The 27,423-nt window shown below is 38.1% G+C and overlaps 1 protein-coding gene across 1 annotated transcript in view; it reads right to left on the bottom strand.

Moving 5' to 3' along the window:
• The window catches only part of cntnap5b (contactin associated protein family member 5b), a 544,617-nt gene that overhangs the window by 185,745 nt on the left and 331,449 nt on the right, over positions 1–27,423 (bottom strand). The window contains exon 11 of the mRNA XM_028807238.2: positions 15,341–15,447. Coding sequence (XP_028663071.1) covers positions 15,341–15,447 — 107 coding nt within the window. The remainder of the gene's footprint in view (positions 1–15,340; positions 15,448–27,423) is intronic.

Raw genomic sequence — 27,423 nt, 5'->3', positions numbered from 1 at the left:
CACATTTCTATATGTATTGTAAGCATACAATACAACTGATAATATGTTGCGCTTATTTATCTGGTGTACCGACATTTTTGCGCATTTAACGGCTGAAATCCAACGTGGTTTGTGCCCTTCAGAATGAAAACAGTTTGCATTTACCTTTTTAATAAAAGGCGAGCTTTTAAGCCTGAGAAATCACCCCGTAAATGCACACGTTTAATTGCACATGTGTTAATATGTATGCTTACACACTGTTTCTTCTTCATTGAGGTTTTCTCTAGTATGTAGATCGGAGTAATTACATTCACGGCATTCGTAGTCTGAATCACAATCTGATTGTATGGGTGGTTCCCTACCAGGTAACGCTTATGTTTGGCCAGCAAGTCAGCTAACATCAGCCACGGTGCCTTCAGTTGTGAGAAGCAGATCATAGAATGGTTGAAAATAGTTTATTGTCAAATAATGCAAAGAGTACGCGACACGTGTTTCGCCCTAATTCTTGGCTCATCAGGCGTAAGGCAAGTGTAATTGAATAGCGGCGCGTCATTGAATAGCGGCACTGCAAGTTTAGTTTCTTTTCAATAAAGTCAGGCGTTAGGCAAGTGTCATTGAATAGCAGCACTGCAAGTTTAGTTTCTTTTCAATAAAGTCAGGCGTTAGGCAAGTGTCATTGAATAGCGGCACTGCAAGTTTAGTTTCTTTTCAATAAAGTCAGGTGTTAGGCAAGTGTCATTGAATAGTGGCGCGTCATTGAAGAGCGGCACTGCAAATTTAGTTTCTTTTCAATAAAGTCAGGCGGTAGGCAAGTGTCATTGAATAGCGGCACTGCAAGTTTAGTTTCTTTTCAATAAAGTCAGGCGTTAGGCAAGTGTCATTGAATAGCGGCACTGCAAGTTTAGTTTCTTTTCAATAAAGTCAGGTGTCAGGCAAGTGTCATTGAATAGCGGCACTGCAAGTTTAGTTTCTTTTCAATAAAGTCAGGCGTTAGGCAAGTGTCATTGAATAGCGGCACTGCAAGTTTAGTTTCTTTTCAATAAAGTCAGGTGTTAGGCAAGTGTCATTGAATAGTGGCGCGTCATTGAAGAGCGGCGCTGCAAGTTTAGTTTCTTTTCAATAAAGTCAGGCGTTAGGCAAGTGTTATTGAATAGCGGCGGCGCTGCAAGTTTAGTTTCTTTTCAATAAAGTCAGGCGCGCTTTGCAGCGGCGAAGTTCTGCTTTTAAATTTTTATTAAGAAGAAAACCTTTTTAAACTGAGGGAAAATATACCAATAACAATTTGTTAAGGATCTGTTTTTTTGTGAAGCTGCCTTTACACAGCCTGTCCGCTATTTTATAAACGAACGCCATATAAGGCCGTCCTTTCTCCTTCACAGTCAGTTCACGTGATTACGTGTGAGGCGTGATGACGCGATACGCAACCCCTGCAACCCCGCCTCCCACGGCCAGCGAGCTGCTGTCCATTACTGTATATGGACAAAAAAGAGGTTCCAGTTATGACCGTTACGCTTTGAATTTTGAAATGAAACCCTGCCTAACTTTTGTAAGTAAGCTGTAAGGAATGAGCCTGCCAAATTTCAGCCTTTTCACCTACACGGGAAGTTGGAGAATTAGTGATGAGTGAGTGAGTGAGTGAGGGCTTTGACTTTTATTAGTATAGATTACTATAACATAACATTCTCGAACTTTCCTAATCCAGTTCTGGGTGAGGCAGAGCCAATAGCAATGGGTGAAAGGCAGGAAACAGTTCTCGGCATGGCATCAAGATTATTATTATTATTATTATTATTCCCGTTGAATACATTGGTATTTTTATTATCTTATAAAGCCGTGACCAAACTATGGTCATCAGAAGCCATAGGAGAATTCAATTCATTTTATTGTTGTATAGCACTCTTCACTGAGAACAGACTCAGAGCGCTGTAACAAGTTCACAGGTAAATACAAATACAAACTTTGCAAAATACTAATGACGTAAAGAATACACATAAAGACACAGATTTATTTAAATACATAGGAAGAAAAAACATTTGACAGCAGAGCAGTGGAAAAGAAACCCATGTCTCTCTTCATTAATAAGATTATTCTGCCTTTTTGAACAGGCAGGTCCCATAAGATTGTCACCTCCTCTTTATTACTTGAGCTGGTGTTCATACCACTTATTAGTTGCCTTGACATTATACTTTTTGCAGATCTTCCAGAGCAAATGTGTAACTGCCTTGGATCTGTGCAGTCTGACAGAAGATGAACATGTTAAAACGCCGGAAGTGTCTTAACATGTGTCATGTTGTATTTATCAGTAATTTGTAAACCTAACATGCCAAGTGGTGGCGAATAAGACATGTAGGGAATAAGGAAACAAAAAGACTTCAAAAGGATCTTAATGTTTAATTGAAACATATGCAGCAATTATTGTTACTTACATGACAGGGCCGCCATTGTATCCAACAAGCAAGTGAATTCACTGCTAATTGTCGTTTCATGTAATCTCTTGCTTTATGGTAGATATGAGTTAAATGGAAATGTGCATGGCGTACTGTCAGTCTTTATCAATCAAATGTAACTGGGATACATTTTTTTCAATTATTAATAACGTCATTAAAGACATTCACTGGAAATGGAGTCAATGAGTTGGGATTAGGGGAAATACAGGTTTTCTTATGTTGAAGTCATTTTCATGGAAATATAGCCAACTTATTAACAGTATTCATAAGAAAGCCCTCTCCATTGAAAACACTAATGAATACCTAAAGTAAGTAATTGTTGAAAAAGTTTTTTATTATTATTATTATTATTATTATTATTATGGGCAGATCCCAGAATGGCTAAATGTTTTCTCAAGTTTAAGTTCTATTACAAAACATCCATCCATTCATCTCCTCGGCCTGCTTTATTAAATTCAGGACTGCGGAGAGTCAGAGTACACGCAGCACTTACAGCAAGGAAGGAACCGATCCTGAACAAGACAACAATCAAACTGAGCTGTTTTGGAGTTCCAAGTTAACTTTGAGATATGGGAGGAGCACCATAGTATGCAGAAGAAAGCTCATGCAGACATGGGGAAAATGTGCAAAATCCAAACTGACAGTGACTGGCATTCTCATTCATCTCTGGCTAGAATTCATATTAATATGCAATTGCAGTAACAAAAAATAAATGGCATAAACATAGTAACAAGCTACTGTTTTCAGATTTAATGCATGGACTTCTTTTCTCGTTTCAAAACTAATCCTTTAATTGTGTGCTAATGTGCATCACACCAATATTGTACAGTACAGCTATTATTGTAGCCGGTGTGCTTCTTAGCTTTTGTCTTAGAAGGATAGTGATATGGTGTGTGTGCCTTACTAAAATGTGGATGTGTCATGTTGAACTATGCCCCTTAGACTACGGCATACCTTTGGGGTATGAAAGGATATATTCTTAAAATCCTTCAACAGTGTCCATAGATTTTACTAATTTCAGTTCCTCAACACTACAAAGATGGCAAACTCTGCTGCTATATTTGAACATTTACAGATGAAACAGCAAAAGACTATTCAGTCTCTCTTCTAGCCTACAATTGTGAGTACTCAGCCTGCATATTAAAGATGTCAAATTCCCTCAGGAGTTAGGAGAATTGACATTTAACAGAGAGATAACGCTGATTAATTGTGGAACATCTGGAAAAGAATTCAACATCTGTGAACCAGATACTATTAATTGTGAATCACTATAATATTTTTTACAATTAATACCTGGATGGAGCAGAACTCTTTAAAATTAAATTGCAACAAAACTGACCTCCTGCAAATTGGGGCTAAAGTGCAACTTAATAAAATGAGCTCCTTCCCAGTCCATCTTGGCAGTGATCTCATCAGACCTGCCTCTACTGCAAAGAATCTTGGTGTCATTTTTGATTCCTCCCTTTCTTTTTCCACCCATATAAACCACATTAGGAAACTTTCTTACTTTCACCTCCGTAACATATCACATATTCGCTCCTTCCTCTCCTTCTCTAATGCTGAGAAACTTGTCCATGCTTTTATCACATCCCACATTGATTATTGTAATTCCCTACTGGCAGGTGCCCCTTCTAATCTTATATCTCAGCTCCAGCTTATTCAAAACTCGGCTGCAAGAGTCCTTACACACATCACACCCATCCTGCTCTGTCTTCACTGGCTCCCTGGGTCTTATAGAATCGAATATAAAATCCTACTAATAACCTACAAAGCCTTAAATGACCTTGCGCCAAACTACATCAGTGACCTTCTCCATCACTATGTGCCTGTCCACCCACTAAGGTCCTCTGATTCTGGCAATCTTGTTGTGCCTCACACTAATCTACACTCCATGGGTGACAGAGCCTTCAGCTGTATAGCGCCCAGACTCTGGAATGACCTACCGAAATTAATCAGGTCAGCTGACTCCATGAATTCTTTTAAAAAAACAATCTCAAAACTCATCTGTTCAGGAAGGCTTTTAGCTCTACTTGACTTTATTACCCTTCTCTCAGTTTACCTTTATGTCCAGATGCTCATGTAACCTGTGTGTGTGTTCTAGACTATCAATTATGTTGTCTGGTAGGCTTTTTTTTTCCTCTGAATTTACTGTCTTAATCTTCTTTATTTATTTATCTGGTTTGTACAATGCTATATACTGTATACCCTGCCGTTCTATCTTAAACTCTGTGAAGTGCCTTGAGCTTGGGAAAGGTGCTATATAAATAAAATGTTTTATTATTATTATTAATAGAGAAGGAGCACTTTGGTTGACTGTGCTACACAGTAGATATAAGGAGAATGCTTCTTGTGTGGATGAGAGTAAGTATACCATGGCAATTTGTACTGATAGGAGTAACATCAACAGGACTGCTGTCACTATATCAATTCATTGTCCTTCACGTGTGTAAACCTGAGTTACTTGAATTTCAACAGTTGGGCAGCTACTCACCCTATATCTGACCAGAACAAGCTACTCTTTTTAGGAAGAGGACCATGACCTCAGATTGCAATATACTTTTTCCCTAAGAGCATCATACTCAGCTACCACTTGTTCCAGTTTGACATTACAGTCTGATGGAGCCAACAAGACAATATCAACTGTACAAGACTGTCAAGCCAGAGAGGTGGTCTCTGTTTTTTTTTTTTTAAAGGTGTGTATAAATTATTGAGCAATCACAGTACGTAGCTTTCTTGGGAAAGCCTTTTTCAGGGTATTTGAATGAAGGTGCCATTCTGATAACTGAACCTCAGATTCAGGATGAGCATTGAGATATGCATCCTGGCCTTGGGACAGTGGACCAGTTGCACAGATATGTTTTTGGTGATGATAAATTGCCAGCATTTGCTTTGTGGATTTGGGAAAAAAACTTCTACTGTGCACCCCATATTATCTTGTGGAAGGTGATTCTACTTGTACAGCACAGGGTGCCAGGGTCTCTGATGCACACATTTAGGTCCTGTATTTGCAGAGCAAGAGTTATGTTTGCAAATTTGTCTTTAAGGCGAGTTCCTCAATGCTTATACTGTATATAGTTTCACTAAAAACATACAGCACATGGCTACACTGTTCAACCATAGTAAAAGTTCAATCATGTTTCTCTGGTAGATTTCTGAATCTATTTTTTAGACACGATGAAATTTAAAACAATATCGGATTAATGGGGTCATTATTGTCATGTGTAGAGACTATAGTGAAATTCTTACATGCAATTCACTCTGATAAAAGCTACTTGAAACATCCAGCAATGGACCACAGGATACTTTAATTTCTTCCTTAGTTAGTAACATAGATATTTACCTTTTAGATCAACCAACTGTCCAGTATTTGTTGCGCTGTATAAATTTATAAGTTACCTGACAGGCTCAAGTCCTTCAAGACCCTAAAGTGGATTAAGCAGCCTCAATTATGTCACTTCATGTTATGTGTGATATTTCTTCATTCTCTAAATCTGTTTTCACATTTGGCAACATCAGCAAGGCTTCTCTGCAAAAGGTGTCATCTGCATAGTGTGTTGCCTTTCCATGTAATAAATGTTCACAATTTCTGTCTTTCCCCTTTCCAAGCTCTGCAAAGACTACATTCATTTCTTCCCAGCTGCTGTTGCTTTGATAAGCACATTACTAATTCTGGTATTCCATAAGGTATAAACATTGTAGTTTACATTTGCCTTAGAATATCGCAAAAATATAGTCGTCTGTTTCTCTTTTTTTAATTTTGAAAATAATTCAACATTTCTTCCTAGCTGTCATAACATCAACACCAAGAACTGTTTACTGCTCTCACCTCTAAGTTAACAGTGCAGTGTTCTCTGAGCTGGCTGCACGGCTTTAGAATGAGATTATCCTCCCAATTGCCCTTCTTCCCTCATCCCCTGCAGTCCAAATTCGGTATGTGACACCTGGATTGTTCTGTATGATGTGCTTTGCCACATTTTCAGCACCTGCTGCCTGCTTTAGCTTTCCTGCCACGTTTCTCTCTGCCCTTCTGTCGCTCCACTTGAGAGTTGGGATGCTTCCACTCTGCTGTAGTTGGCACATTTGAGATACCTGCTGTGTGCCACATAATTTGTCTTCTGTATGATCTGCTGCACCAGTCTCAGCCTATTGCCCTGGTGCTTTCAAGGTAAGGTCTTTCATTACTTGCATTCTCCCAAGCAGCTTTTTCTCAAATTGCTACGGTTCTTTCCACCACTGCAGAGAAAAACTCAGAGAAGGGACCTGCAAGCTTAAGATGCTTCAGAGCCTGCTGTGTTCTTTTTTCAGGAGGAGCCCGATGTGTGTCACAAGGAACATGCTGCAGAAGTGGGACTGGATGCACAAGGGGCTTAAATCACGAGAGAAGATGAGCGGACCACCCAGTCACATGGACTGAAGAGGATATAAAAGACACCCATTCCAGAGACAGATGAATGTTCATCATACTACCATGATTCAGATTTAACTTAGGTACCTAATAGGATATATATACATAGACATCTAAGATTTAAAACATTAAGGCTCTCTCTGATGCCAGGGGACTTGAATTAAAAGTACCCACATGTCTGCATTTAAAACACTAGCATGAATTCTTTATTCTTGGTTAACTGTGTGCCCCGTAATGGTCGCAATATATTACGTTTTTTCTCAGGTATGGATTGCTCCTCCCTTGCTGCCGATGCTTTGTGGGATAGGCTCCGGCTTACCTGCATCCCTATATCTCTGGTTAGGATAAGTAAATTTGAAAATGGACAGATGGGTGAACGTTCACTTCAAAGTTTCAGTTTTCTTACACCTTATGCAGGAGTTGTTATGTACACCTGTCTTTTTTTAAGGATTTGCTGGAAAAAAATCTCATGCATGAGTTATATTTTTTGCATGAACACACTGTTGATGTATTGACTTAACTGCTTTTTGCTCTTTTCATACTAAAAGACTCCAATATTTTTATGCTTTATGGCCAGTGTAATGTTATTAATAATGTACCAACTTGAACATCTCCAGCCTTTTTAAATATTCTGTACTTCAGAAAATTGGATGCCATGACACATAGTTCCTCTGTCAGTCAAAACCAACAGTTATGCTAGTTTCTTTTTCCTTTACTTGGGTATTTCCATGGGCTTAGTTTGACATTTAGGCTGGAGGGGATAGACAAACCACAAAAATAACTTCACGTTTTGTCTCAACTGTACAGCTACATATTTAAATCACATCTCATGTCAAATATGGTAAATTATTTGAAATATACAATCACATTTTGAAGTAAGTCTCACTTACAGTAACACTAAAAATTTCATAAACGTACACAAATACTAATTTACATTATGACAAAATAAGCACTTTCTTATTTCAAGAAAATGCACGCATAGCGTAACATTCAGGTGTGAGATTTTTTTACATTGCAGATGTTACATTTTTGTTTTTTATTAACATTTTGTCACTGGGGTGAGTGTGACATGTAATGGAGATGTGCTCAGATGGCACGCCACAGTTTGTACAGGCAGGCATAAGCAGTGAGCATGCGCCCAACAGCATTTTAATCGCTCGTGCTGAATACTGATGATCTGATTTGCTGACAGGAGCAGCTATTAGACAGGAAAAAAAGAGGAAAATACTGTAGACAAAATATACAAGGTAAATATCTCAAGCTAAATATGAAATAATACTGTAAAAAATGTGCATTTGAATATTTTTCTGTCTTTTTTAAGGATAGGTGACATGCAAAAGAGAGTTTGTGCAAGACAGATTAAAGTATTTGTTGAATCATCCATACTGTAAACCTGATTTTTCAGGGCAGGGGCCAGTTGGAGCCTATCCTAGCAAGCAATGAGCATAGGCAGCAACAACTCCTGGACAGAGCGTCAGACACAACACACACATACACATCACAAAATGATTTAGCATTGTCAATTCACCTCATCTGCATGGCTTGGACCATGAAGCGAAACCAGAACAAACCCATGGGGACCCACATGCAAACTCCACGGAGGGACCCCCCTGCCAGGCTCAAACCCTGGACTACTTCCTACGAGGCAACAGCACTAACACTGTATTTGCATGTGGTGTATTTCTTAGTTATCAACATATTTAAATTAAATGGGGTCTTAAAAAATAGGAAAAGAATATCCTTGATTTGGGGCGGCACGGAGACCTGGGTTCACTTCCCGGGTCCTCCCTGTGTGGAGTTTGCATGTTCTCCCAATGTTTCCGTGGGTTTCATCCGGGTGCTCCGGTTTCCTCCCACAGTCCAAAGACATGCAGGTTACGCTCATTGACGATTCTAAATTGTCCCTAGTGTAGGTGTGTGTGTGTACGCACCCTGCGGTGGGCTGGCGCCCTGCCTGGGGTTTGTTTCCTGCCTTGTGCCCTGTGTTAGCTGGGATTGGCTCCAGCAGACCCCTGTGACCCTGTAGTTAGGATGTAACGGGTTGGATGATGGATGGATATCCTTGATTTGAGGCTATTTTAGTAACATAGTGCATCCATTGGAGTGGCCAGAACCCACGGGCTAACGCTTAAACTCTGCCCATCAGTATTTCATTTCCCAAAGTATTTCTCTCTTTTTTCTGAGTTATTCATTCAAGAACTTCTTATTAGGCTTTTTTTTTTGCATCTGCTTAGTGTACTTTTTTAAAAAATATGCTCAGTTTTATACATATGCCTATTTGGGCAGGAAGGTGCAAGACCCACATATACAACTAGTGGCATAACTAGAACTTGACATGCTGTAGTGCAAAATAATAAATTAGGCATCCCTCATGTGAAATTAAATTAAATCCAATTCAAAATAACCACAAGCAATAAGCTATGTCAAGCATGTAAAATACATATATAGTACATACATACACACACTTAAAAATTAATATTGTTAATTAATAATAATTAATGTATATTAATTAATAATTAATAACTTAATTACCATTTCAAGCTGTCATAACACTCTGATTCAGTTCTTCTCTTCTGAGACCATAAATATGGCTCTGCTAAATATTAGAGCGTTAACCAGCAAGACTTTTTACATTAATGGTCTCATCAGTGAAAATTGACTTTCTCTCACTAAGTGAAATGCAGCTCAGCTCAGTTGGTGTAGCAGTATTAATTGAAGCAGCACCTCTGAATTAAAGCTTTGCTCATTCGGTTCACCAAGGCAAAAAACACGGCGGTTTAGTGAGTATTTACTTTAGCTGATTAAGCTGTAAAGATGCCGGTTTTAGTACTTTTAAGGCTTTTGAGTATACTGCTGTTGTTACTCAAGGAGTCTCCCAGTCTCTCATACTGACTATTAATAGACATCCAAAATATAATGCGTCATTTATTGAGGAATTCTCAGACTTAGTATCTATAATAATAACTGAATATGACAGGTTCCTAAATGTAGGAGATTTAAATTTTTATGTGGACAACTAATGTAACCCGAAAGCAAGAGAATTCCTGAACTTACTGCACTCCTTTGATCTCAGTCTGCAAGTCAGTCAGCCAACACATAAGGGAGGACACACAGTGGATTTAGTAATTTCAAAAGGATTAAAAGTCAACGTGAGGCAGGTCATGGATGTCAGTATATCAGACCACTTTTGCGTGTTATTTAATGTAGAAATAGTAATAACTACAACTAATGAGAAGCGTATTGTTAGAAAACATTATTTTGATACATCTGACATTTCAGTGCTTGCTAATATTCTAAACAATCAGCCAAGCTGCAGTACTGAACTTAATAATACTAACAGTGTAAATAGTAAGGTGGAAATTTTTTTTTGCTAAGGTGAGAGAAGCAGTTGACATAGTGGCCCTTGTAAAGACAGTTAAGAAATCCTCCATTACTATTATACCTTGGAAGGCCCAAAGAGTGTCTGATTTAAAGAGAACATGCTGGAGAGTTGAGTGTAAATGGAGAAAAACTAAACTCATAGTCCACTATCAAATATTGCAGGCAAAAATAAATGAATATAACAAGGTGGTCCGCCTTGAGAGGCAGTCGTTTTTCTCTAAAATTAAAAATAATAATGCTAGTAATCCAAGATTTTTATTTTCAACTATTGATTGTCTTTTTTTTTTTTGTTCTTTATTTCACCTTATACAATTTCTTATATTAGGAATTTGTTAGTTTTTGCATACCAGAAGAGCGCAGGGTCAGCCATTGTACAGCAATTGAAGGTTAAGGGCCTTGCTCAAGGGCCCAGCAGAGTAGGATCTCCTTTGGCAGTGACGGGGATTCAAACCGGCAACCTTCGGGATACCAGCGCAGATCCTCATCCTCAGAGCCACCACTCTTTTAAACCCATCTCACTCAACAGAATGCCTCCTAAAAACTACTAGTGAAACATGTGAGGCTTTTGCTATATTTTTTTAAATACAAAACAAATAATAATATAGTACATCCTCCTCAAAGTTAATCTAACTGAATCCCAGCATGCTCTTTTAAGCAAGTTAAATTATTTCACTGGAACAGATCTATTCTATTCTATGTAGAATAATTTCTCAACTGAATCCCTCCACCTACATCCTTGATCCAGTACTAACGGGCTTTTTTAAAGAAGTCACTGAGGTCGTAACGAATCGTGTACTTGACATAGTGAACGAGGGTCTTCTCTGACTGTCTAAAGACTACAGTTGTTAAACCCCTGCTCAAGAAAAATACTACAGTCTTTGACAATTTTAGACCAATTTCTAACTTGCCTTTCATAAGTGAAATTCTAAAAAAATGCAGTTATTAAGCAGCTTAATGATTACTTGAACAATCATTATGTTATTCATAAGTTTTATTCAGGTTTTAGAACAAATCATAGTAAAGAAACTGCACTAGTTAAAGTAGTAAAAGATCTGTAGGTTAATGCATACAGAGGCTGTATATCTGTTCTTGTTCTCTTAGACTTGAGTGCAGCATTTGACACCATAGACCACTCCATTCTTATAAACTGCCATAGACAATGGGTGGACCTCTCCAGAAGTGTCTTAAATTGGTCTCAGTCTTACTTAACAGGTGGAAATTTCTTTGTTAGTTGTGGTGATTGTACTTCGGATATACATGAGATTGTATACAGTGTACCATAAGGATCTGTTCTGGGTTTGCTGCTCTTTTCAGTTTACATGCTTCCATTAGGTGAGATTATCTCAAAACACAAGCTGAATTTCCACAACTATGCATATAAAACACAGCTTTATTTATCTACTAGTCATTTAGCCCGTTACAATAACGGGCGCTAGAACAGTAGTGCATAAACATTAGTAGGAACAGTCTATATTAAATGGCAAGGGACTTTGACCTCATTCTTTTTGTTGGTCGTATTTTTCTTTCTTTCAGCCTTTCTTTTGTTGATGTTTACTTGCTGAGCTGACCGTTCTTTGTGGGCTGCCGCCGTGTATTGTGTGTCTAATTTTCTGTGACAGTAATACTGTCTTGTATGGCTCTGTTCAATAAGGGCGCGCACAAAAAGGTGAGCTTCAAAAGTGCGACCTCAATTGAGTGCGGCGAATAAAGGCGTTCGTAGATAATTTAGTTCAAATGGCTCTGGAATATGTGAAGAGCAACAAAGGTGCAGATCTTTATTTACGCGCGCCTTTATTCGCTGCACCCAATTGAGGTCGCCCTTTTGAGGCTCGCCTTTTTGTGCGCGCCCTTATTGAAGGATGCCTGTGCGCGCCCATATTGAAGGATACCGTCTTATACGTCCGCTGGCTTGTACGTCCATAATATACCTTTAATTTTCTCTGGCGATAATACAGGCGTGCGCGTCGGTAATATGCCTTTAATCTCCTTTGACAGTAATACTGGCTTGTATGTGGCTGTAATATGCGGCACTGTATTGTGTACCTTTAATTTCCTCTCACAGTAATACTGGTTTGTATTTCCGTAAAACACCTCTATCTTTCTCTGACAGTAATATCGCGAGTCGCACCGTGCCCCGCACATGCGCACCTCATCAGAAGACACCCACACATGGACACCTGGACGCACATAGGGATTTTATATATATAGATAGTGCCTGATGACTCTGATGTTCTTGGCTTTCTGATCCAATTTTAGCAGTATTCCAAATGGATGTGTAGTAACTTTTGAAAACTAAATGAGGAAAAAACAGAAATCTTAGTGATTGGCAAACATGGATATAGTGAAGGCATTAGAAATAAACTTGACTCCTTATATTTAAAAATCAAGATGGAGGTATAGAATTTCGGGGTTAACATTGACTCTGACCTAAACTTTAAGTTACACATGAACCATATTATAAGGACTGAATTTTTTTCACTTAACTTTACAAGATTCTGAAAAATTAATTTATGCTTTTGTTTTTACTCGACTGGACTACAGTAATGCACTCCAAACAAGACTACCTAAGAAAGACATCAATCATTTGCAATTAGTACAGAATGCAACAGCAAGAATCTTTACTACAAAAAGAAAATCTGAGTATGTGTCACCAGTTTTAGCATTGTTACATTGGTTACCCGTGTCATTCAGAATTAACTTTAAAGTACTACTAATGGTTTATAAAGCCTTAAATAATCTTGTTCCGTCTTATGTTTGGAAATGCCAATCCTCCTACACTTCAAGTAGTAGTAACCTTAGATCTTCAAATGGAGGGCTGTTTATAATTCCAAGAGCCAGGCTTAAAATAAGTGGTGAGGCGGCCTTTTGCCAGGCTAGTAATGTGGAACATTTAAAAAACTGCTAAAAATCAATTATTTTAATATGTTTTTTTCATAGACACATTTCAGTTGTATTCCTAACAGACTGCGTGGGCATAAAATTATCATATTCTTTAGGGATCCACAATCTACACTAATCCCCATTATGCTCTGCTACCTTTTCTGGTTCTTCTGTAGTGGCAATCTGTGTCACCATGCAGCCCCCTGAGATAATGGAATGAAGGCAAGTGTCTCATCTGTCAATGAGAGCAACTTTATCAGAATCCTATCATGTGAAGCATGAAAACAAAGAGGTTTGATTTATGAACATTTAAAGGTATGTTAGGTAGAATGCCCAGTGGGGATTGGGCGGTCTTTAGGCCTTTAAACTTCTGAAGATTTTGTTTTTATCTCTGGCGTAACTAGAGATTTTTTTGTTTTTTCTGTCCTGCAGGCCAATTGACCTTACCTTTTTTGATTGTTACTTATTTTTTAACTAGCCGTGTAAGCCCGTGCTGTAAAAACCCTGGGGTACTAGAAACAATTGAAATCATCAGAATATAAACTGAAATGTAGGGACATCAGGTAATTGAAAGGAACTACTCTGGGTATCTCTGTCTCCTAGATTTTTGATATGACGACGTGCTCGCATCACTTGTGCATTAGCGGAGGTAGGAAAAGTAAAAGGGATACCGTTTTATCAATGTTAATGGGTAAGCGACTTTGTCTTTCTCCTGAGGTTTCGTTTTGCTGACGTGCTGGCCTTGCTTGTGTTATTAGTGGCTAAACCAATATTCTGTTTCCTTGGAGGTGGAGCCCTTACCCCAACTCCACCTCTCGCTTCCAGGCCGGACAGACACATACACTTCCACATGTAGGCATTTATACATAAGATATTACTGCCTTATTGATATTAATGTGCTATATAAATAAGTGTTGTTGTTGTACACAGGGATGGGCAAATTGATAGTTTGGGATTATCAGTTTTTAACTCCCGGGCAACTAAACTACAGATTCACAAAGCTCAGCAGATTACCAGAACTTTGTTCCTTGCAATATTTTATATTTTATAAAATATAAAACTGCATATATATGCAGTCTTTCAAATTTAACATTTACACATTAACTCTCTAAATTGTTTTAGATGACAGATTTTTCTTGTGTAAATAAAAACTCTAAATGCAGGTGACTGCCATTTAGAATCAGAACAAATTTTTAAATATTTGATTAATTCTGATGTTGCAAAAACATTTGTCCCCTATCTTAGAGCTTAAAAAGGCTGTAAATATTAAGAAATTGGTTTCCTAAAAGACTGCAAAGGCTAGGATTGAGATGATTATGATTCGGAAATGATTGTCTTATTGTTAGATACAGTTTGGTCATTAAAACTTTTTCTTCTCGTGACAAATGGCCAGGGCTATTACCCTGGATGGAAGGACCGAGGGAGAAACCACATTGGGGTCATTATCTTCTCCAAGAGACTAGAGGGCAGCCCCCTGGGTTGCTACAGAACCACAGTTCCCCACAGGGCTTGTTGGGAGTTGTAGTTTGGAGCAGCCCTGTCGGGCTCTGTGGGCACCGCCAGGGGGTGCTGCAGCTACAGCTGAGTCCCTTGTGGCACCACTTCTGCCACATCCGGAAGTGCAGCTAGAAGAAGGTCAAGAAACACCTGAAGCCCTTCTGGGTGAACTATAAAAGGAGCCTCTTCACCATTAATCAGAGAGACAGAGTCTGGAGGTGGAGGAAAAAGCTTCTGTGGAGGAGTAAAGACAACGAAGAAGAGACAGAGAGAGAGTGAGAGAGAGGGAGGGAGGGAGAAAGAAAGAAAGAAAGAAAGAAAGAAAGAAAGAAAGAAAGAAAGAAAGAAAGAAAGAAAGAAAGAAAGAAAGAAAGAAAGAAAGAAAGAAAGAAAGAAAGAAAAAGAAAGAAAGAAGGGCTATGTTGTGTTTGGTGCTTTTGAACAGTGTTGTGAAGTGGGGAGCAACAGAAAATGCTTCTCCCCTGAAGAATAAAATGTGTGCTGTGTTGAACTTGTGTATCAGCCTGTTTGCGTGGAGGTTGAGGGAGCTGTACGCCCTCTGGTGGTCCACATTCTGTTAATTTTGATTATGCAGTTGTTTAATATGTATTCAGTTATTAAAATTTGTAGATTTACATTTAATTTTGATGTTTTACTTTGAAATTGCATTACAAAATAAAAATATTATTAAATCCACATAATACAATTTAGGTTTGCTAGGAGAATAGAGAAATGAAATCGATCAACTTACAGTTATGACATGTTGCTCCAGTATAGCCAGTGCCTGAACAATCACAGTGGAAGGTGCTCCAAGACTGGGAACACTGGCCTCCATGCTCACAATAGTTTGGCAGACACCTAGAAGAACAGACACATATACAATTTTAAACTGCAACAGTGAAGAGTGTAATAAAAAATGCACAAATAATCTTCGAATAAAATTGTAAAAATATACTCGAGTAAATTAGATTCACAATACTAATTGCAAGCCACTGATCAATATGAGGCAACAGCCAAGGAATGCCATTTGATTTGCGGTTTCATAACACTGACTGCTGAGCTGCAGCTTACTTCTTTCTAGAAAGCTTTTCTACATGTACTGTGTAATGAATTACTTTAACAGTAATATTACTTCTAACACTTTTTTGCAGTTGTTGAAGAGTTCATTAACCTAAATATACAGCAGATTCAGATTTTAACTTACATTTCTTGAAGCAAGTGAAAATATGCCAAGGAGCTTAAATATACAAAGCTGAGTTTGGAAGAAATGGGATGTATGATACTGATCAATAAGTTTGTGTTCAAACATAAACAGTCATAGTATTTTGTTGTGAAAGTTATTAGTTGCACTGATAAACGTTACACTATCATGTTCAATATGTGCAGGACAAAGCTGTCAGCAGACTATGAATATCAGCTATTCCATTAGCCCAGGTATGAATATTTTTATCTACTGGATTAACATCTTTACAACCTAAAGCTGCTCCCAATTATAAAGCTTTATAAATTTACAAAACTGCGAAATCAGCAGTTAAACAACAGCTTATATTGTAGAGTTGAAAATCTGTCAAAACATGACGGATTTCATGAGGCATTAAACGATCGATCAACAGGCCGGTCTGCCTGATGCACTGTTTATGAACTGATCCCTGGAATTTGCTCTTTGAGATGACGCTTGGATTTTCAGAAGGCACTAGATTTCAAGAAATGATCATAAATTACAGTATATTGATGCACACATGTGTGGGCTTAGGTCCAACACTTAGTTTCATTCACAAATTGAAAGTTTTTTTTAAATTATTTTTTCAAACAATGATCCCTTTTTTTAATTAAATGTTGTTAGTTGCAAGGTCTTATTAAAGATAAGATTTGACATGTTTGTCTTGATTTTGAAATTTGCAATAATACATTTGAAATTTAAACAAAGGTGGATATGCATTTAATTTTCATTACTGTTTGAATTAACATACTATATATTTTATAGGAGGCACGGTGGCGCAGCTGCCTCACAATAAGGAGACCTGGGTTCACTTCCTGGGTCCTTAATGCGTGGAGTTTGCATGTTCTCAACGTGTCTGCGTGGGTTTCCTCCAGGTGCTCCAGTTTCCTCCCACAGCCCAAAGACATGCAGGTTAGGTGCATTGACGATCCTAAATTGTCCCTAGTGTGTGCTTGGTGTGTGTGTGTGTGCGTGTGTGTGTGTGTGTGTGTGTGTGTGTCCTGCAGTGGGCTGGGATGTTCCTGCCTTGTTGGATGGGATTGGCTCCAGCAGACCCTGTGACCCTGTGTTAGGATATAGTGGGTTGGATAATGGATGGATGGATATTGTTTATACAGTATGAAATTGTAAAAGAAAATTATTTTATTTATGATTAAGTGTATATATACAATATAATAAATATAAATTGTTAATATGTTATAGAATAGGATAGGAGAACGCTTCAAAAAGTTTGGAGTAGCAGAAGCAGCTCCATTTTATTTGCAGATGCAAAAATAAAAAAAATGAATAAGTACTGTGAATGTCACAGAATATACCTTCTTGGCCATCTTTAAACAACCAAGTCCATCTTAAAATGAACATGGAAACTAATCTTGCTGGGAGGGAAAGGGGTGGGGCTAGAAGTGGTATAAGAGGCAGTCATTGGTCCTTTTCAGGTCTTGGTCTTTGTGGCTGATGGTGGAATAGAAGAATGGCTGTATAACGGTGTTACCTCCAAAATCCTTGCTGTTTCTCTTAAACAAGTCCACATAAGAAGTGCATTGTACTCATAAGTATGACACAAAATTTAAAATGTAAATGAAGTATTTTTATATATATATCATAGTTAAAGTGACTGTATATAATTGTATGGATGATCAAACAAACTACTTTGATTTTTGGAAAAAGGATCAAACATCTGAAGATATTTAGGATAAATTATTTTCATTTTTTTTTCCTGGAAAATACGACCCATCTAGTAAGGCCTATGTAGAAGAAAGATGGAAGCTTAGTACAGTCAGGTGTCGATTTATGGCCGACTGAGTTGAGGCAATTCCCACTTATGGCTGAAGGCCATAGGAAAGAAATTGGGTAATAATGTTCTAGAAATTGCCAAAACCAGCTGTAGTGATGAACTTTCATTATTATTATTATTATTTCACAGGGTCTCATACATTTTGTCTGTCTCTTGGAGGACCATATAAGGTTTGTTTTATTGCCATGACTCCATGTGGCTAATTCTTACAGTATGTATTAGGTCCACACCACCTTCCTTACATCAGTGTTTCTCAACTTTTAAGGTTCTACACCCTGGTTTTTCCTTTTTAAATTTATTAACAACCCACTAGCAGCAATTACAACTCCCCCCCCCCCCCCCCCCTTGGTTAAATGAGTACAATTGGGGTCCCCTTGCTGAAATGATTTCACTTATAAACGATGAAACATATTGTGCAGCACTGCCAAATGCTTAGACAACCCATGATGATCCAATGACAATGAGCCACGATGGCACAATCTAACAGTTGAGAGACACTGCCTTACATGCCCTTACAAACCAGTCAGTTTGTGTTACTCTGTACTGGCAGTTAAAGTACCCTCACCAGTGACCCACATTTGACCCACAGAGCCTCAGTTGCAATGGACTACTGATGTAGAACTGGAAATATAACAGAGTATAAAATGATATAATCAGCCTGATAGGTGGTATACAAACTAACTGAGGCCCGGTTTAAAGAATTCTGCGTGATGCTATTAACTACAAGTACACATTTCTCCTACTTAATGTTGACCTCTCATTTTCTAATTAGCTTTAAAAAAGTCAGTGACAGGTTCGCAAGGTATCCTTCCACTTCACAGAGTTCTGGAATACAGTGCTTCACCTCCTGACCTCTCCCTCTGCCCTCCACTCCTATTCCTCTATCCCCTTTCAGCATTACTAAGCAATCTTTGCTCCTCTGAGGAAAGAACTCCACAAAGCACCTGATCCAAATAATACCTCTCCTTTCACAGTTAAACACACTGTGTTCACAAGCTGGCACATTTGGTTCTTGGCTTACAGCAACATCCCGCCTGTTTTAAGATATCAATAATTTTCTCAGTTCCACAGAAGTGTAAGATTTTCTGCCTTGATAATTACAGACCACAGCATTTACCTCTGTGATAATGAAATCATTTGAGCATCTGATTGTGAAGTATCTCAAGTCTGGCACTGATTTTCTTTTCGATCACTTCAGACTTCTTACAATGTCAACAGGTAAATAGAAGCCACTGTTAATATGGCTCTTATTGCTCAGCATTCAATACTTATGTCAGAAATATATTAATGGTCTTTAGTTCTTTATGTAATATCATAAGGTCTCCATTGGCATCTCCTACTGACAAACTAAGATTTTCCTTTGGATCTCTGAGTTTCTTAACAGAAACTGAACTGTTTATTTGGCCACACTTCAACATGGGCACAACATTTCTTTTCCACTGGTTTTCCTGTAGCCATGCATGACTATACCTTCATGCATTCTCTGTTATTTCACTGAAGTCTACCAATGGCAAATGTAAATAACTGGATTGTAGAAGAGGACAAAGTGTCCCATTCAAGACAGGTGGATTGACATTTCTCAGGCATATTCTAAAGTATCTGGCCATTAACACTCTGCAATAAATATAAATGAAACATATTTTTTAACGAACAGTTGCTTATAAATGGGTTGGACCATTTTCATTTTTCTGTTTATATATTCACTTGCAAAACATATTTAACTAAATGTTTTTTTCAGCTGCTAACATACAAAATTGTATTTATTTCTCTTATTATTAGTCCAATTCTATAGGTCTATCTTTGAAAGCACCCTTAGATCCTTTTTAAAAGATTTGGTTTTATCTGTTCAATACTCCACTCAAAACACAATCTGCATCTATTTATTCAGACAGCTGAAAAGATGGAACACCTAAACTGTAATTCATAAGTGTTATGGTTCAGCAAGCATATTCCCATGTTTGTTTCATGTTATTTTATGCCATTTATTTGCATTAAGGTTTATTTTGTTTATTATGTACATTTGTCTTTGTCCTTGGTTATGTCCCTTGTGTTTTGAGGGTGGCTCCTCAAGGGGCGGGGCCACTTGCCAATCAATGCCAGCAATAGCCCTCCATCCTATTTAAGGAAGGGCCTCCCATGGTTCCTGGCAGTTCACTGAACAAGTTGGAGTGGAGATTGTTTTGGGGAGTTACCGTGCTATTGCTTTGCTTTGTGTTTTTCAGATTTTCAACCCTATGCTTTGTTTAGACTTCACCTCTTAGATTCTGTTTTGGAATGGTGCTTTCTGATTTCTTGAATCTCTGCTCCATCTTGACTTGGATTTCTGAATATTTTATTGGGACTGTGTTATTTGATGTCTGTTTCAACCACTTCCTTTGGATTCTGTATTGTGACTTTGCAGAGGTGGAGTGGTGGCTCTAAGGCTAGGGATCTGCACTGGCAATCGGAAGATTGCCGTTTTGAATCCTGTATATGCCAAAAGGGACTCTACTCTGTTGGGCCCTTGAGCAAGGCCCTTAACCTGCAATTGCCGAGCGCTTTGAGTAGTGAGAAAAGTGCTATATAAATGCAAAGAATTATTATTTGCTGAGTCTGTTTTACCTCTTCAGGCTTCATGCTTTGTGCTTGCACAGTCATGTTTGTGAAAATAAACCTTTTATTTTATCAAGCTTTCTCTTTTTGATGATGTTTTCCTCCACTAACTAGGCAATTTCAGAAGTGTTTTTGGAACTGTGCTTTTGAACCCAAGCAACTTCATGACAATAACATCCCATACACATCTTCATTTGGGAATCAAGCAGGGAATCACACATAAATAACATAAAATACGATATTCAAACATAAGGGTAGTTACCCTTTTCACTTATTGCTATCAAGAATACCTTTTAGATCCACTTGTCACCCCAACTGATAAAGACACTAGATAAAGAATGTGCCCTGGATGGTAGAGAATATAACTGTTCTGCAACCACACTGGTGTGCAGACTTAAGTATGAGAGGACCAGGATGTTAAATTGGGATTGTGCCTGAAAAAGTAGGCACAGAAAAATCAACAAAACACAGAGCAAGTAACAAGGACTAGGCAATAATCTTAGTGATGAGAAAATCAAGGTCAGAAACAAAATAAATCTCGAGAAAGGTGATTATAGGAATCCACCAAGTTGGATGGTGGGATAACCACAATGATGGCTTTTCTTAGTGTCATGATAAATTACAAATAAAGATGTTAATAATTTTGGGCTCAAAATACAGGCTACCCAAGAGGATAATTTGTTTACCCAAAGACTCTCTGACTTTCTCTAAAATTAAAAAAAATTTAGACATAAGCGTCAGTATGCTTTGCGCCCTAGGAACCAAGTTACCCGAGCTATTCTATAACATTTAAGTAACTATTTACGGCTCTAAAGCTGATCTTTCTGATCAGAAAATAGGTCATAATGATAGCAGTTGATAAGTAGAATTCATAATTAATTGCAGAATTAAAGTATTTGAGGGTTCCTCTAGAGTGCCTCTTTCTCTTGCATGATTTGGCTCAAAAACTAATCAGCACATCAACATCTCATAACAGGCTTAAGTTTTAAGTTTGGTATTTTTCCGTTCAGCCATTTTAGCTCCAGACCATCCTCAAGAAACTGTGACACACAGACAGACACACACCCATCATCGAGATATCAATGTTTTCAGTATCAGAGGACCCTAAAATGTTGAGATCTGTTGAAAACCAGAGATCGAAATTTTTGATGAATCTAAAGCTTTCGCTCCTCCTCTATAGATGATGGGTTATGGTGGATGGGTGCGCAAATCAAAAAAAAAATGTTTTCCTTTCAGAAAAAGTTCAAAATTTGTTCCCAATTGATTACAATAAGTAGGTTATGAGAAAACACAGCAGAAACAGGCAAAATGTTAGCTGAGGGATGACAAAAGGGAGACAGATAGAGAAGTAAAATGAAAAAAAAAATCCAAAACACAAAAACCAGAAACAAAGTCAAAATACAAAGCAAAAAGTCCTAATACTAACGTCTTCTCATATGAGTCTTTCAGGTTGCACTAATTTATAAACAAAATGAAAAATAAAGTAAGAATTCCAAAGCAGGATGTTTTTTTGGGAGGATGTGATGATAAAATATGTTACAAAATTTAATCTGTGTCTCTGTCTATCTGTCTATCTACATGACCTGTGTGTCACATTACCGACATCCAGCCTAGCAACAAACAATACGGTTATGGCCAAGAAAAGGGCACAAATGGTGGTAGCAATGATAAACTATGATTCTAAGATAGTGTTGAAGAGACGTCAGCGTCATAACAATCAAATACAATATTTATACAAAAACAAAAGTAAAATGCAAAATTACATGTGGGATGCTGGACAATACACAAGTAAACACAGCATAGCCCCCGATAGTGTGTTCCCCTAAGTGGTCACTATGGTCAAGTTAAATACAGATCTACACTTTTTGGATTGGTACCAGAGAGTCCTATTCCATAAGCACTACATTTCTGTCTTGTGGTTTCATTTTGCTCAACTGGAACATTTCCATGCTATAGTACTGTACTGGGGGTGTAAACATAATGATGATAATACTTTAATATCATATAACATAACATTTAATCACATTCCAAACCTGCATGAGGTAGTTCAGGTGTGTAGGGAGCCAGAGCATATCCTTGCAACTTTACTTACAAGACTGGAACATCCCAGGGTGGAGTGATAGTCCATCCCAGGAACTAACGGTACTTGTATTGAGTCAATTTCCAATTCTGAATTAACCTAACACCAGCGTCTTTACAATATAAGAGGAAGACTGCAGACAGTAATGAGGATGGATTTTTGGCGTGTCTGCTTTCATATTGCAACAGGCTGTTTTACTGGCTTTCTTGTAGGGATAGAACATTTACTAGATGAAACTTTTAAGTATTTATAAGGAAACATATTACTGAATCTTTCCTGTTAAAAACTGGATGAGAACTTGCTTGCTTTGCTTACTGCAGGTAAGAACCAGCTAAAAGAGGAACTTGGGGTCTCCTGATCAGGCACATTAAACACAGGTTGGGGTCTGCCAAAATAAAAGACATGTTTTGTGCTAGCTGAGGACCATGGGTAGAACAGTGATTGTTACAAGGTTTACGAATATAGGTTGTGCCTAGCTAGGATTGGTTGAAGAGCATGCAGCATTGACATGAGAAGAGAGTTGCCCTCTAAACTGCAATGCTGCATTAGTGCAAGTGGAGGATAAGAAAAGCACAAATAAGTTCATATGTGCAACACACAACTGAAGAGCAACCTGAGAATCTAGGACCATTGGGTGTTTAGACTTCTAGCAAGAAGAGGAGCTATATATCCAGGTGTAATGCTGTGTAATAGGCACATTAAGAACCTAAGCTTAGAGAATGCTATTCTATAATGCATGAACAAAAGACTAAACTTGCTCCTCTGATCATCTTTCTAAACTGCCTGGGGTCTATGGATAAGAAAGGAGAGGAAGTATTTTAACCACAGGTGCAGTCAACTCTGGTTTATCCTGACAGTGACCACAAGGAGAGCTGCAGGCTGCAGCCACTTCTCCATGACAGGCTGTTAAGTATGGCTTATCAGGGTTAGAGTCAAATTTTTGGGATGTTCAGGTCAAGTCCTAAGCTGAGGATAGGGTCACCATAGGATGCTTCAATAACAAAACACATATGAACTCCAGAATTTGAAGCCAGCAAAAATTAGAAAAAATGATTTAATGCATTAAGATTCAGCTCTTTCAGTGTATGGCAGCCTTTTATCATTACTGTCTCTTCTGAGCTCCATCAAGTTCAATAAGCAGTAAGCTTTCTGTTTACTCTAGTAGCCTTAGCAAAGCTACTTTTGATTATACTTTTCTTTATTTTTCATGGTTTAGAATAATATCGTTCACCACATTTCCCAGCTTTGCTAAAATATGCCCTTAATAACCAGTGTGTAATTTCATACTCTTGTAACATACCAAATGTGCTGCTCTATATGGACATGGAAAGGTTAATACACTGCTGGCTTTTGTCTTCATAACAAAGAAATCCAAATCATCTTAAAATTTTCCTGCTACAGTACATACCATAAAAGAATTTAAATCAGTTTATTTAAAGTAAAATATTTCATACTTCACAAGTGAAACATTAATGAACAAAACATAAGATGATTTTAACTGAAATCAGAAAAGCTTGGTGGCACAGTGGCGCAGTGGTAGCGCAGCTGCCTCACAGTTAGGAGACCTGGGTTCGCTTCCCAGGTCCTCCCTGCGTGGAGTTTGCATGTTCTCCCCATGTCTGTGTGGGTTTCCTCCGGTTGCTCTGGTTTCCTCCCACAGTCCAAAGACATGCAGGTTAGGTGCATTGGCGATTCTAAATTGTCCCTAGTGTGTGCTTGGTGTGTGGGTGTGGGTGTGTATGCCCTGCGGTGGGCTGGCCCCCTGCCCAGGGTTTGTTTCCTGCCTTGCGCCCTGTGTTGGCTGGGATTGGATCCAGCAGACCCCCGTGACCCTGTAGTTAGGATATAGCGGGTTGGATAATGGATGGATGAATCTGAAAAGCTTTGGCACTTTAAGCTCATTTGAAATTAGCTGAGGATGTTATGCAGGTCACACGTGGATCCATTTTGTAAACTTGTCTTTTACAGATCATTGATATAAACAGTCTACACTTATCACTGTACCTATAATTGAAAGGAGAACAACCTACACTGGCATTGCAGGGCACAATCTCCTTCATTCTGGACCATTGCCGAGTGACCAGGCATCCTGACAGCAAGTCTTTAGACTGTGACAGGAAACACTTAGACACAGCAATAATTATTTAATATAATTGCTTTTGATTATGCTTGTATGAATAAGATGTGTTGCATGTTGATTAGCACACGTAAGTAAGAATTTCACTGTACTCTGTACACTTGACACTATAGTAACCTATAAGATCTTACAGAAACTCAGCACCTCATAATGGATGTGGCTTTTTGGTAATATTAGTCAGTTAAGGTTTGAGTATAAAACTGGATGTTCTTACATTACAAGAAGTTCTGAACAGGAGGAAGGGAAGCAAAGGGAGGAAGAAAGAAATGAACAAGATGTTTATTGAACTTCTTACTAGAAATTCCCATACTGTCATTGATATCTTCCTTTTGAGAGCCAGAGAGAATCAACTCTGTCTAAGACGCACTCAGTCAGATTAGGGTTTTTATTCTTGCTTAATTCTAATAATAAAAGAACCGAAAACAAAATGTTTTCTATGAATTTTACTGCTTAACAATCTAATCTAATTAAATTTGTAATGAAGCACATTGTTGTCATTTTAGTTTGCAGTTTTACAAAAGCTTAACATGAAAACCTCCAGAGGATGATCCCTAAGCAGTACACTTTACAAATATTTCCGCTGTAATATTCTCTAGGCTTTGAAACTAAGATCTGTCCTGAGTATTCTCGGAGACATCCATCCAGGGCTTAGTCATAAATGTCTTCACTGGCAGATTTCTGGCAATGGTCCCTCAAAATCTGTTAATACTGGCAAGAAATAAAGTACTTAGCAGTTCAGTAAAATAAATATTCAAAGATGAAATAAAAAGGAATTATGACCCGTCAGAAAAAAAGCACAATGCAGTGGTGAACTGTCAGATTTTCATTTTAACACTTAATTCCCACCCTGGCACAATTGCCTTCACATTGGCTATTACTGTGCATTAATATTATGGGGGCTCTTAATCTGATCCCTTGCCATTGTCAACAATAGTGTCATTTATAATGTCTGTCATTAATAGAGGAGTAATTCTGACTCAGCGGTGTTGAATTTAAGAAATGGCAATTATTCAGTTTGAGGCTAGATTAAAGAAATATTAATTTAACAGAATTTCAAAACCAGTTCCTCTGAAATCATAACTGTGTTGACCTTTCGGGCAGTGTGATAGTTACAGTGATAGTCAAGCATTAAGGGATCCTTAGCTCAGTACCCCCTATGACCCTACATCTTTTGGTAACTGTCACTGATGCACCTAAAATGTTATGTGTGCAATTTGTTCATTTGCAGTCCAACAGACTGGTGTTCTTGTCAAATTTCCTATGGCTGCTAGTCTTAAGTTAGAATGGAAACACCTTGCTGATGAACAGTAATGATCAACTGATATTCAGAGAAGAATAAATTTCAGTAAGCTTCAGTATAAATTTGGCATTTGGGAAGAGACTTACAATAAAGTGTCTACTGGCCAACAGAGGGCAGTACATGGGGCTGACTCAGGAGTTTGGACACATTACAGATGGAGTCCACATCTTCCAATCCATTAGGTGGCAACAACACCATCTGGCACTAGATGAAGTAGGATTATGTGGTCCATTTAGTTAAGGCAGCAAAAAACTTGCCTAAGAATCCTTATGTAACGATTTTTGGAAGGGGTTTTGTTGTACCCCTAGTTTTGTGCATTTCTGTAAATATTCAAATTGTTGTTTCACTTCCATTATTTTATTTCATTATTAATGCTGATGTTTTTCTCTGCCATTTGTTTGTCATGGGCACTGTCATTTCGGGACTCTTTCAGTTTTGATAACTATTTTATGCTAGGCCGTCACGTCAGGAAGTCGTATGTTGTGATGTTATTTTCCTACAACTTTTTAAGATGGTGACATTCTGCTCCTGGAGTTTAGGAGTTTTGGATTCAAAACAAATCACTTGCTGTGGCAATTAATGGACTTTATGGCAACGCCTTTTGATTCCCTCGAAGCAGTACACCTGGCCTACTAGCTTGCAGAGTGCATTGAGGCTTGGAGACCCTCAAGGCTTTATAGGCCCATCCTTCATCAAAGAAAGGATACTGGCTACTGTGTATGGTGAGTGCCACATGAGCAAAGCTTTGACTCTAGTTTCAGGTAGTGAGTGGGACAAAGACTCGGCTGCCAAGGAGAAGGTAGGGGGGTTAGGTATGGACAAAAAGTTAATCAAGTGTGGTTTGTTGAAGTAAGTAGTTATGAAATTAGACTTTGGCTTCTTGAGATACTACTCATTTAATTTCTGGATAATTTTGAGTAATGCTTCTGGAGGTTTATATTTTTGTACCATTCTGACAGTGACATCACTATGGTGCTGTTCTAACTCGACTAGGAAGCTACAGTATAGAAAGAGAAATGGAATGATGTTGTGTTAATATAAACTTGTCAAAGTCAAAACTGAGAGAGTGAAAACTGAGCAAACAGAGCCTCAAATATGAAAAAATAACCATAGTAAAGGTAAGAAATTAGAGTAAAAACCAGGAGTTTACATGTTAACTGAGTTAAAATATAAGCCAAAGATTGTGGTAAATGGGACGGAAAAGAGTTTATAAGAACAGATCAATATTAGACTCAAAGAAAATAGTACTAGGCTGTTTAGGGTGTATACTTAAACATGGACAACCAGGAACACAATGGTGATGTCACATGGTGTATACACTCCCAGTTGTTCTTCATAGCAACCGCTAACAACAATAGACTTAGATTGCCTCAAAATTTTGGCATGTATACAAAAACAGAATGACATTGAGGAAAAACACAAATAATTTTTAACATAAGTCTGTACTATTTGCACAAGGGGACAGCAGTTTAGAGAGAAAATGGAAATAGAAGATGACACAAAGAATCTTGGTCAGAAAACAGAGCTGTAAGTCATAAGACAAAAAGGGTATACATAACCAGAGCCAAGAAACATGAGATGTAAACTGTAATCACAGGCCAGAATAAAACGTTGTAACCAGTAAAATCAAAACCAACAGTACAAGAGATGCAACTTTTTTTTCTTTCTTTCAGGAATCCAATTTTGGGTGAATTTGTTACACAAGGCACTG

This window comes from Erpetoichthys calabaricus, chromosome 8, assembly GCF_900747795.2.
Source record: "Erpetoichthys calabaricus chromosome 8, fErpCal1.3, whole genome shotgun sequence".
Lineage (NCBI taxonomy): Eukaryota > Metazoa > Chordata > Cladistia > Polypteriformes > Polypteridae > Erpetoichthys > Erpetoichthys calabaricus.
Note: the sequence above shows the minus strand (reverse complement) of the source record. Positions and strands in the feature narration are given on the sequence as shown.